The 13,415-nt window shown below is 43.3% G+C and overlaps 1 protein-coding gene across 2 annotated transcripts in view; it reads left to right on the top strand.

Annotated features, from left to right (window-relative positions):
* tapt1b (transmembrane anterior posterior transformation 1b) overlaps positions 1 to 13,415 on the top strand; it is a 191,612-nt gene that overhangs the window by 106,849 nt on the left and 71,348 nt on the right. For both annotated transcript variants that reach the window (XM_072496425.1, XM_072496424.1), the window contains exon 8: positions 6,830 to 6,910. In XM_072496425.1, the coding sequence (XP_072352526.1) occupies positions 6,830 to 6,910 (81 nt within the window). The remainder of the gene's footprint in view (positions 1 to 6,829; positions 6,911 to 13,415) is intronic.

Below are 13,415 nucleotides of genomic sequence, written 5' to 3'. Positions count from 1 at the left end.
CAGTGCTGGATACCCTCCTGTTGATCCTGCGCCCACTGCATCCACGCTGCCTGGTCTCCGCCCGCCGCCATTTTGTTCTTCTTCCGTCACACTTTCTTCGGGTCCACCACCACCTTTTTAGTCGCCCCGCTCCTGATAAAAGCCATATACTATCGGGGAATTGTTGTAATCTCCTTCCCACACCGTGAAATGTCGAAAAAGTGCCCTTGGGGGCCTTGAAAAGAGCCCAAAAGTCCGTTTTTGAGGGAGCTGCCGAATGTGCGACTTAGCTCCGCATAGCCGCAACTGGAAGTTTCCTCGAAGCAAGTTGAAAGTATTTATTTAGTAACGACGAAGCTATTAGTTGAGTTCGACACTCTGCTGATCTAACTCTAATAACACAGTAAACCTGACTAGCTGTCCAAACTGTATCTCAGCCACATGTGGTGGCGTGATTGAGATCTATGCTACACTCCTGTTGTTGCTCCAGTATCTGCTGGGTGAATGAGGCGGAGAGCCTGTGTGTGTTGTGTTTTATAGTGGTCGTGTAATGCCCTCTAGTGGTGATGCCACAGCTGGGTGTTCTGATTACCCATGGTTACATGTCTAGTTCTGATTACCCATTGGTTACATGTCATTACAGAAGAGAGATTTAAAACCAAGAAGGTGAAGTTTAAAATAAGTAATTACAGGGCTGACATATGAACAGACTTTGTGTGAGTTAAGACTTTTGCGGGGGGTGGGGGCTGATTTTCTGCTCCCGTTGACCTTGAGCGTGATCACCGTTGGGATCGGATTATCCCACAGGAAGCCCAAATTGTGTTTTATGCCGATGTAAAGGCCCCCTCCCCCACCAATGAAGTAATGAGAATCCTGTGTTGCAATGTCTGGGTCATCATGACAATAAATTTATATTTAATTATCAGGCCTCTATGCTGCATGTGAGCTATTTGGAGTTGGAAGATGATGACAAATAGAAGGTTGCCAGATCGGTCAGGCTGCTTGAAATTGGCCAATAGACCCTCTCAACTGCAGCTATGAACACATGCAGATGGTTTGGTTGTAAATGACTGCACCGGAGTGTCGTCTTTCTACTGTCACAGATGTGTTTGGAGGCCTGATTAAATTTTATTGCAAGATTCACCAGTAGCTCTGCAGCCATGCTTTCAGTGATATGGATGTAAGATACATTGCCATGGTGATCATTAAGTTGACAAGGATGTCAAGATCTCAGTACCATATTTGCAGACATTATTACACCGATCTGATAATGAATCTGTCAGGACTAGTAGAGAACTCGATGTAGAGCTGTGCTGCTTGTTTGAAGGACATCATCTGTGAACATCCACTGTAGCGATAGTATGGTCAATACCAGTGTTAGTCAGTGCATCCTTTTGTTATCTTCAGGCATGCTGTAATGCTGAACTAGGAAGATGGCTCTGCAGGGGGTGACACACAGGGCCCTCCTCTCAAGCAACTCATGCAGCACAATCTCTACTTTAGCAGCCATGAAACAGTATTGTGTGGCATGCAACTCCTATTGTGTGGTTTGCTGTGCCTTCCGATTCCTTTCCCCTTGTTTTTCAGATGTAAGTCTCCCTTCTCCGTTAAGCCATGGGGATGTTGTCAGTGGATTAAAATACTTTTTAGCCTTTCCAGCACATTCCAGAAATTTGGTGTCCTGTTTCTGCCATTTTGTTCTGACTTGTCTCATTTATTCAATTTCATCAAATGCAGTTTTCAGCTCCACCACTAGTGTGTTCCGTACATCCACCTAAATCTGTATCTGGCGATTGAATAAATATGCGAATACGACCTATGAAATTTAAACACACTTATGGATTACCATTCTGATGACATTTGTTCCAGGAAAGAAATTTAAAACAAATAAATGAAAAAAATTCAGCATCTGAACATACACTTAGACACTGTTGCTTTGTCCTGAAATTTTCACCATGTTGCCTGTTGTGTCTAATTCATAATTTTTTAATTTAAATTTCAGTCCTCTATGTCTTCCACATGAGTCTCTTAAGGTTTCTTCTACCACTGATACTGTGAGCCCCATCACACTATTTTCAGACTGACCTGACAGGGCCTCAGCCGCTGGGAAGAAATGACATGGAAATTTACTTGACAGCACAGAAACAAAATCTGTAATCCTGTCACCAGGGCCTAGCTTTAAATTGGGTCAGAGGTCTTAGCACTTTAAAAGAGCTAAAGCAACTTAAGACCTGTTTCCAGTCACGACTGAAAAGCAGCTTTTCTTTATGGCAAGGAATTACTGCCAAGTTCCATAGGCTTTTTGGTATCCGCATATTTAAACTGCAAACAGCATTTGTTTAAATACTTTTAAAAATAAATAAATTTAGAATACGCAATTATTTTTTTTTTTTCCAATCAAGGGGCAATTTAGCATGGCCAATTCACGTATCCTGCACATCGTTTTGGGTTGTGGGGATGAGACCCACGCAGACAGTGACCCGGGGCCGGAAACAAACCCGGGTCCTCTGCGCCGTGTGGCAGCAGTGCTGCCCCTTGCATTTGTTTAAATAATAAACTTTTCCAGTTTACGGCTGAAGAAACCTTTACCTTCCAAAATATTTGTCCATGTTACCAACCCTGGAACTTTATTCAATCCCCTATTACAATCCACTCATAACCTCTACCATTACTTTCATACTCTAATACTTAGTGCTCCCAGTACCAATATTACTGAAGACCATTGATTTACACATTTCGCATACAATACCGGCATAATCATTGAAAATAACCTTCAGTAATGCTAACACACGATTGCACAATAATACAAATATTCAGCACTGGCTCTCAGACTGCCCAACAGAGATCCTCCCTCAAGGTAGCTCCTGCCACCTCTGAACCTGCATATTACCCACGCTCCATCTCTTTCACCAGGGCTTGCCAACCTGGACCTGGTGAAACACCCCAGACATGTAGGTATCTGGCTTCATGACTCCTCTTCGTTAGGGACTGCCTGTAGGCATGGCAGTAGCCATCACTTCAGTGCAGCTGGGACTAGAGTTGCCCACCATTTGGCAACCAGCTCTTGAAGGTAACACTTTTCCCCAGATGGTAGTGGAAGTCACACCCTAAGCCAATTAATGGCCCAATAGCAGTTAAATTGTTACGGGGTGACCCCGGCAAGGGAGGCAGACGCCATGACTTTTTAACGAGAACTCCTCCACATAAAATTGCGGTCCATATCCCTAGTTTAGCGCTCTGACTCCCACAAATTCCTCAGGTTCAGCTTTATAATGCACTTTGAAAATGGTGGTTCCTGGTTTTAATTGGATTACTTACTGCGAAATGTGGGCATGAGATTCCTGAAGGATTTTCCCACAAGTTAGTGGATGATCTTGACGTATAAATTATGTAGGCTTTGATTAATCAGGCCTTTTGAAAATCTGAGGTTGGGAGAGGAATTAAATGTTGCTCCTTCCAGTTCTCAGCCCAAGTATTCTTCTTCTTACCCTTTTTTTTTTTTACCCACCTTGCTGGATCCCACCTTGAATGCTCATTTCTTTCTGCTTCTGACCCTTTTTATTTTCTTCATCCTTCTTGCCCCTTGCTGTATCCCTCCTCGATACTACATGCTCATTGCTAGAAAATACAATCTGTGATCTAATCCTATGTGACTAACTATCCTTACCCGAGTTCATAATATTTGATGTTAGTCGCATTGTATTTGAAAAATAAACATGTTACCTCCTGGCAAACCTCACTTTGATTCCAATTCTGAAAAATCAAGAAAGGAAGAATATTTGAGCAGCTGGAGGCAAACAGACAAAAATTGTGAGGTAGCTCTGCAGCCTCTGGTCTGAGTTATGAGGAGAACTTCTTTCAAGCCTGAGAACATGATGGGTGGAATTCCGATAAGCCCTCAGTGGTGTTTTTGATGGTGGGAGGGCCAGTAATTGGCTTCATGCTGGCATGAATTTACAGCAGGATCATCCTCTGGTGCCCACCATGCCGGCTCGGAAAACCCGCCAGAGGACGGCGTGTACTTCATTTTCATTTGAACCCTCACATCAGATTCTCTGTGATGCCAACTGGAAAACACGCCAACGTGGAGCACGTTCGTACAAAATGGCTTGCAGATGTCGGGCCTCACCTGAACACTGCCTGAGGCTGCTTCCAGAGATTGGAAGCCGCCCACAACCCTGGTACACCACAGCAGTGGGTGAGGGGAGCATCTGCAGGTGGACCTGCCAGAGGGGTCCATCTTCCAGCCTCAGGATTTTCTGGAGAGCCATCTTCTTTCTCAGAGGTCCATCTTCCAGTCTCTGAGTGCTCTTGGAGATCTACCTTCATTTTCTGAAAGTCCACCTCCTTTCCTCAATGGTGGGTCAGTGATGTTGGGCGCCTTTTCAATATGGCGCCCTAACACAACGGTGCACCACACATCATCCAGGTCTGCCTCGCCACTGAAAAAAGCGTAAAACACCCGGGGTCATAATTAATGAAGTTGGGGCTGGAAGATTTACTGTCTTTTCCTACCGGCTTCCGTAGTGGGAAAGACTTCACGTTCCTGCCCTGCCACGGCATTTAGTCTCAAAATGGGAGAGCTCCACCCGTCTGAGACGTGTAATTGTAGCGATCTGCAAGATGGTAAAGGAATGTCAAAGGTAAATCTGGAACATTTCTGTAAACAAATTGCCAGTGTAGGAAAAGTGAGCACAGAATAAAATTTGTGAAAGATAAATTTAAAACTGATCGCAGGAAGTTCTTTTAAAAGGATGATCAATACTTGGAATTTTTAAGAACCAACTAGATAGGAATCTAGGACATAGAAACATAGTCACAGAATTAGGCCATTCAGCTTGTGTTTGTTTTGCAATGAGACCCAGGCTAAAGCTCTGGGGACCCGGGTTTGAATCCCACAATGACAGATGGGTGGGATTAGGTGGATTGGCCAAGCTAAATTGCTCCTTAGTGTCCAAAGATGCGCAAGTTAGGTGGATTGGCCATGAATGCGCGGGTTACAAGGATAGGGCAAGGGAGTGGGCCTAAGTAGAGTGCTCATTCGGAGGATTGTGCAGACTCAGTGGTCTAATTGCCTCATTTTACACTAAGGATGCCTCGGAATTTGAATTCACTTAACAAAACAAAAAATTGGAATTAAAACTCTAATGATAACCATAAAGCCATTGTCAATTGTTGTAAAAACTATCTTGTCGTCCTTGGTTTTGTCTAAATGTGGTTGACCCTTAAATGCACTATCAAGGGAAATTAAGAATGTGCAATAAATGCTGGCCGAGACCAGCAAAGCTCACATTCGGAAAATAATTTTTAAAAGCTACCCTTGTGTGAGGAAAAAAATTATTTTGTCATGAATCGTGAACAGCCTAGCTTTAATTTTAAGATTAAGCCTCTGGTTCTGGATACCCCAGGGGAAATAGTTTCTCCTTGTCTATCTTCTCAAATCGCTTAATCATCCTAAACATCTCAATTTGAACACCTCATAATCTTCTGTATTCAAGGTAATGTAAATCTACTCTATTCCATTCGTTAGTCCTCATAATTTAACCCCTTTATCAGTATCTGCACTCATTCCCCTCCCAATTATATCTTCCCTAAGGGGCTATGCCCAGAACTGAATGAATTACTCCAGATGGGTCCAACCAAAGTTCTAATAATTTTGTAACGCAAATTACAGCTCCTTGAGATAAAAACAAATATTCCAATAACTTTTATTTCATACATGTCCATTAGCTGTTCGTGATTTCTCTAGATAGCCCCTATATCTCTCTGCTCGTTCACAGTTTATAGATTCTCATCCTTCTTAAAATAACCTGATTTATCTTAAGTTTGAATTGGATTGAATTTTCCACATCGAACACCATCTGTCACAGTTTCATCTGCTCTTTGAATCTTATCAATAGCAAACATGGATATACAGCCCTCTCCCTTCATTGTGATCATTTTTAAATATTGTGGAAATCTGAAGTCTCAGTACAGATACTTTTAATGTTGGTGCATATCCTGTTATCCTTATTTTGTGTCCTAGCATATAATAAACTCCCTTTTCAAATCAATAGAATGCCTAACCAGGTGTGAGACTGTAAGATCGTTATGGATGGATGAGTTAAAATGGATTCAACCAAATGGGAACATTAAAATGTTTGCTTATCTGTAATCTGCTGGAGACCTCCGATCTCCTGAGAGACCCCAATGAGTGCCGTTCCGTCTGGTCTTCGTTTGTGGAGACCAATGCTGAATGGCACTCGCCCGAGGTCTCCGAGCTGAAGGGGATGAATCCCAAAGCCTCAAATACCTCTGGAATCTGCACATTAGAGTGAGACTAACTGCCTTGCTCTAATATGCAGATTTGCCAAAACGTGATCCCACCCACAATGGGCAGGATTTACTTTGCAACGCCTCGTGACATCGTGTTGGATCTTGTTAGGCGTTGCGAGCCGGGTAGATGCCAGGAGCGGGGCCTCCCGGCTTTTATTGGCCACGTTGCTTTTCCGACGCAGCGTGGCCATTTGATCACGCCCAATAAGTTGAAATTGGTTGAAATTGTGTGTCCTCAGGAATTGGGGTATGATCGAGTGCAGGAACCGTTGCAATGGAAAATAAAATGATAACTTTGGGATCATTTATTCAAAATATCTTTCTAATCCATGTGCATTTATTTTAATTATTTGCTATGTGATTTTATTGTGAAGATACTATAAATTGTTAATTACTGTATAATGTTTTTGAAAGAGCACTTTGAGCTTCTTGGTAAAAGTGATAAAATTATTAGCTTCCACATAAATTATGATGGTACAGATGATTAGACTCTTTTACACACCATTGTTTAATGTAGGAACAATATGTTTTGCAGATATCAGAGAGAGGTTCAACAACTATGTTCTTCTGCTCATTGTTTGTTTGAGGAATATGGAACAATTTTCATGGAACCCAGGTATAAGAATTACATACAATTTCTCACAACTTCAGTTTTCTCAGAACAACCCTAATGACTCAAAATATCTCTTGTCTATTTGCTTTGAAGAATAACACATGCTTCAATCTAATTATATTTAACTCCTGTTTTGTTGCAATCTGAATTAATCCAAGTACTGTAGGTTCATTAACTCCCAGAATGGATCAATTTCTAATAGCATCTTCACTTACTTGAATAGAGTCTGTGTGAAAATAAAATTGTGCAGATTTACATTCACTTGGGTTGTGACAGAAATTAAGGAACTCTTTGGTGGTGAATTCAAGCGTGAGTTCACCTGTTCATCCACTGAAGAAGAGCTGCAGAACCCCTTAGGAAAATTGTTTCTGAAGCTCTTCGGTTAAAGTTTCTGCCAATGACCAGAAGAGCCACCATGGAAGTTCACCCCCTTAATTTAAATTGTGTTGTATTTGTCTCCAATCTCTCCTTATTGTCTGAGATCTGAGATCTATTATACTTTAATGTGCACCTGTATTTTATTTCTGTGTAGCTCAGCAAGTTTTATCATCTTAGTGTGTACATATATCTATACTTTAGTATCTTATAGGTCAGGGTCTGAAGATAATTTATTTTAAATACATTATTAATAATGAGATAATAGCCTATCCTGTATTGCTGAGAAAGATGAAAATACATTTGTGTTAGTATGGGTATAAGACGAACGGAAAACATGTGAATTAAAGTTAAAACAGTATTATAAAGGATGCAAGACTTGTTTATATAGTGCCTTTCACAACCACAGGTCTCCCCAAAGTGCTTTATAGCAATGAGTATGTCTGAAGAATAGTCACTGTTGTAATGTAGGAAACATTGCAGCCAATTTTAGTGTAATAATCAAATAACGTGTTTAGTGATGTTGACTGAGGAATGAATATTGGCAGGAGGCAGTCGAAAGCCCCCTGCTCTTCTTCAGAACAGTGCTGTGGGATCTTTTGCATCCACCTGAGAGAGAGAGATTCCTCAGTTTAACTTCTCATCTGAAAGATGGCACTTGGCAGTGCAACACTCTCACACTCTCAGTACTGGGCTAGAATGTCAGCCTTAATTTTTCTGTTAAATTCCTGGAGTGGGACTTGAACCTTCAACTTTCTAACTCGGAGGCGTGACTAGCATTTTTTGAAAATATATATTTTCATTAAACTTTTTTTAGACCAAAAAGTACAAGAAAATCCAAATAACAGTAAACTAAACAGAAATAAGCGCTCCACCCCATTATTCCCTCTTCCCCCTCCCCTTAACAGCTAACTAGTGACCAATTAATTGAAATGCAATATAAACAGTTGCCATCCCTGGTAGAACCCTTCATTTGATCCCCTCATGGTGTATTTGACCTTCTCAAGTTGCAAAAACTCCATTAAGTCACCCAGCCACACCAAGGCACTAGGTGGCGTCACCATCCTCCAACTCAACAGGATTTGCCTCTAAGCAATCAATGAAGCGAAGACCGTGACGTCTGCACCCGCACCTATTCGCAGCTCTGGCAAGTCTGAAATCCCAAATATAGCTGCCAAAGGCAGGGCTCCAACTCTGTGATCAGGATTGCCGACCTGGTGCTGAAAAAAGAGACCCAGAAACCCACAAGCTTGGGACAGGATTAGAACATGTGCGTGTGATTAGCAGGCCCTCTCAAACAGCGCTCGCACCTATCCTCAACCACCACAAAGAATCTACTCATTCTGGCTTTAGTGAGGTGCACCTAAACGCTACCTTCCTTGAGCTAGATCAGGCTCTGCCTAGCACACAGTGATGTGGCCTTCTCCCTGCGAAGGGCCTCACTCACACCTCCTCCTCCAATATAGGCCCCAACTCCTCCTCTCATTTGGCCTTCGCCCCTTCCACTGAGACCTGATGCTCACCCCTGCTCTTCCCCGCTGTTACCAGACTCCTAAACGACCCTCTTATGGACTGACCTGATTAATACTACACTCCCGTATGTTTCACCCGATGCCGGTGTCTATGTATTTACATTGTGGACCTTGTGTTGCTCTTTTATGTATTTTATTTTTCTTTTCTTTTCTTTTAATGTACTAAATGATCTGTTTGAGCTGCTCACAGAAAAATACTTTTCACTGTACCTCGGTACACGTGACAAGAAACAAATCCAAACAGTTCACTCACTCTCCAGCCTCTTTCCCTTCCACCCCCCAAATGTGGCATCTAATTTTGCCGGTTCGAAAAGTGGTTCATACAAATGAGGGCCCGCCTTGACACTGATCCCAGCTTGAAATGCTGACTTGAGTTGCCTCCGTATTTTTAAAGTGGAGATGGCCACCGGGTTTAACAAATACTTTGCCGGAGCAAATGGCAGAGACAACATCACCAGTGCCCCAAGCTGGGCCCTCAACATGACCCAGACTCCATCCACACCCGTCGACTGCAGGTCATCCCCAACACCTCCACGTTGGCAGCCCAATAAGAAAACATCAAATGCGGTAGCGCAAGCTTGTCTATCCCTCTACAGGACACCCCTCCGAATCCTCAGGGTTTTCCTCACCCAGATGAAACCTGATATAAGCCGCTCAGCTGCCCTGAAAAATAACTTGGGTAGAAATACTGAAAGACACTAAAATAAGAACAAGGTTCTCGGCAAGATGTTCATCTTGATGGATTGAACCCGGCCCGCCAAGGACAATGGAAGGCTGCCCCACCTTTGCAGATCAGCCTTGACCCTACACGCTAGGCTGGTATAATTCAATTTATGGAGCTGCATCCAATCCCAAGACACCTAAACTCTCCAAATACCAAAAGCTAGTCATAGCCAAGTGGAAGGATAGCCTTCCCAGGTCGGCTCCATCCCCAAAGTCCCTACATTTAACTTGTATCCAGAGAAGGAACCAAAGTTCTTCAATACACCCATGTCCCCCATAGCTGACCCCGGATCCCTCACCTACGGCATAAGGTCATCCGCATACAAGGATACCCTGTGTTCCACCCTACTCCTAACGATCCCCCTCCATTTGCTTGAGGCCCTCCTGGCAATAACCAGTGGCTCAATCGCCAACACGAACAAGAGGGGAGAAATGGGACACCCCTATCTCGTCCCCCTGTGTCACAGAAAAGACCCCAAACTCATAATGTTGGAACAGACAATGGCAGAAGGAGCCTCATTCAACAAAAGCACCCACAATACGAAATAAGGCCCAACTCAAATTTTTCCAGAACGGCAAAGAGATACCGTCATTTCTTCTACATCGAATGACACGATTGTCAACGGTTCCGGTCCAGCCGCTGGGGTGAGAACCACATTGGCAATCACCTCACATTGGACAACAACATTTGGCCTTTTACAAATCCCGTCAGGTTCTCTCTAACTATCTCTGGGAGATAGGGTTCCAACCTCAATGCCAGGATTGTGGTCAAAATCTTTGCGTCTACATTAAGCAATGAAATCGGGCTATGCGACCCGCATTCCGTGGGATCCTTGTCCTTTTTCAGAAGAAGAGAAATAGATGCCTGCCCAAGCGTCTCAAGGAGAGATCCCTGCGCCAACGAATCATTAAACATCCCCATCAATAATGGAACCAGTTGATCCACAAACGTCTTGTAGAATTCCACCAGGAACCCATCCCGTCCCAGTGCCTTTCTTGTCTGCATCTTTCCTAACACTGTTCAGCAGTGCCTCCAGCGCTTCCTGCATACCTCCGCCCATCCGAGGGAACACCAGACCCTCTGAAAACTCTACCATTCCCAGCTCATCCTCTGGCATCTCCGATCTATAAAACCTCTCCTAGAAGACTCAAAATGCCCCATTCACCTTGTCTGGTGTGGAAACCAGCCTATCTTCCGAATCCCTAACCTGAATTATCTCCCTAGCAGCCTCCTGCTGCTTTAGCTGGTGAGCCAACAAATGGCTGGCATTCTCCCCATACACATACACCTCCGTCTTCAAACTCCTCCGCTTGCATACCACCCTGTCAGTAGACTGCAGTCAAACTGCATTTGCAGCTTTTTCCTGCGTGTCAGTAGTTCCCGGGTTGGGTTGCTCGCATACCTACGGACCACTCCCAGGATATCATCCACTAACATCTGTGCTCCTTCTTGGCATATTCTCTTATGGCTCCCGAGACCTTCCTGCAGAACCCAATGTCCGACAAAAGCCCTATATGCAACCTCCACCCCTTGCGCGATGTCCGGCCTGCCATCTAGGTCTACCAGATGCGGCCAGAAGTGACCATGCCGAATATTCACCTTTTCACTGGGGGAAAGAGTCCTACCCGTGACAAAGTAATCTATCCTCGAGTACCGGGGGGAAAAATGAGAACTTCTTACCCTCAGGGTGCATAAATTGCCATGGGTCCGCACCTCCTGTCTTCATGAACGGAGCCAGCAACTTTGCCATGCTCGAAGGGGTTAACAACTTGGACCTAGAGGGGTCCATTTTCAGGTCTATCCACCCCCCTAGAATAAGTTGGTGAGTGTCTAAATCTGGTATTGCAATCAACAACCGCCTTCCATTTTGGGTGTACACGTTCACTTTCCCTCCAGTGTGCCTGCAACCATCACATATCGACCCCCCCTGATCAGCCAAGACCTTCCCCGCCTGGAAGCGAACCCTTTTATTGATTAAAATTGTCACCCACCCAGCCCTGCTATCCAAGTCTGAGTGAAAAACCTGGCTCACCCAGCCTGATCTGGTCCTGGACTTGCAAATGAGTCGTCCCCCCCTTCTCTCCCCCCCCCCCCCCCCCCCCCCCCCCGCCCCTTCAACTTTTGCCTTATGCCCCTTGTTGCTCTCTGACACGAGCAGTATCTTTGCTTCCAGCGAGGCGGGCTGCCTTCATGCCGAAACAAGGCATCCTGCACATTTCAACATTTTACCTAGCTCTTTCACAATTTTCGAAGTTTTATCCTGCTGCTCTCAGATCTGGCCCACTGCCTCAATAGTGGCTTTAAAAGACTCCTTCATCTCTTTGCTCAAACTGCCTGTCCATTTGCCTTCCAAACTTTCCCAGTTCCCGCGCTATCACACAGGTTGCGTGTCTACCGTGATGGGTGCGGCCGTTCTGCCATCTTCTCACCTTCAGGTTCCATCGCCCAGTTAGCAGCCTGGAGTTTCTTTCCAGTGGGCTTTTTCGACAAGACTTTCAACATAGCTCTGTCGAGTAACTGTTACCTTGTTCAGCCAGCTGGGTTTGAACCCCAAAGCCACCTTAGAAACGGGCAAAAGAGATTGAAAAATAATGATCCGGGTGGAGCCACCTTTCGTGCGTCTTGCTCTTGCATGACTTAACTGAAAGACATTACGACTAACATTAAGATTTCTATTAGCATAGTTTGTTTTCATTTGATAATTAAATTCACATTACTTAATATTACAGTATGATGGCATGTAACTTTTGAGCTGACAGTTTGAAAATTGGCTAGAAAAGCTAGGTTCCTTCCATGTGAGTTTCTGGTAATCATTGTTCTTAGTAAAGTTATCATCTGGAACATTCATAATCCACCTAGCTTTCCTTAAACACTTAACCCTTCACAAAATATATCTAAATACTTGCTTCTTTTAACTCATCAGACTCCCTCAAGGCAGGTTTTGAACCTGAGCCACAAGTCCATTCTAATTTTTTTACAGACAACTGTGATATCCAATGTTCATGGAGGATGAAAGAGTGAGTTATTAGATCATCTGCCATGTGGTTGAACCTCAAGAAAATGTCGAGTTGTCTTAAATCTTTGAGTGTAGTTTACTATCCATGTCTGTAGATCCCGATTTATGACTGTACCTGGAGTAATTAGATATCTAATTTTAAAAAATATTTTATTTGTATAATTGAGATAATCTATAAGCTTTCCCTGGAATTTTAACTGTTGACGCCACGGGATTGGAGCAAATCACTTGTCCATGTGGTCAAAACCAGACAACAGAAGTCCAGTTTCAGCTGCTGTGCTTAATTTTGGTGAACAACTTGGCTTGCAAGAATTGACCCACATTACACATTGACACCACTTTACTCAGCGTCCAACACTAAAGGAAAGATTTGAATTACATGAATTTCTAGAGAGTCATTCAGGAGATCCCCAAATAGTACTTCGAAAGTGGAATCAGTGTAGTGTTGTAATATAGGAATGTATTTTATTTAACTGGGTAAAGGTGGCAAGGCTACTTATAAATCTACAGTGAACATAACTTGTAAAGAAACTATTTCTTTTCTCCCTTATTTTTGTTTTCGGCATATATGTAGAAGGTTGCTAAATTCAACAAATAATGAATGTTACATCAAAGATATATTAAGTTTCATATATTTGTGAGGATGCTGAAATACTATAACTTGCAGCTCCAGGCAAATATGCTGAAGTATTTTTATACAAGGGTAAAATGAATAGCACAGCAACTACTTGAAAGTTGTGGGTCATAATCGTTCTGTGGCTGTATTTGAGTTTTGAAAGTAATTGTCATTGTTGATCACTATAATGCTTCTGAAGCTTTATAAATAAGAAACACAAGTAATAACCCATTTATTTTTGACAA

This window comes from Scyliorhinus torazame, chromosome 3 (genome assembly GCF_047496885.1).
Source record: "Scyliorhinus torazame isolate Kashiwa2021f chromosome 3, sScyTor2.1, whole genome shotgun sequence".
NCBI lineage: Eukaryota > Metazoa > Chordata > Chondrichthyes > Carcharhiniformes > Scyliorhinidae > Scyliorhinus > Scyliorhinus torazame.
The sequence above is the reverse complement of the archived record's forward strand: the minus strand, read 5'-3'. Positions and strand labels throughout refer to the sequence as shown.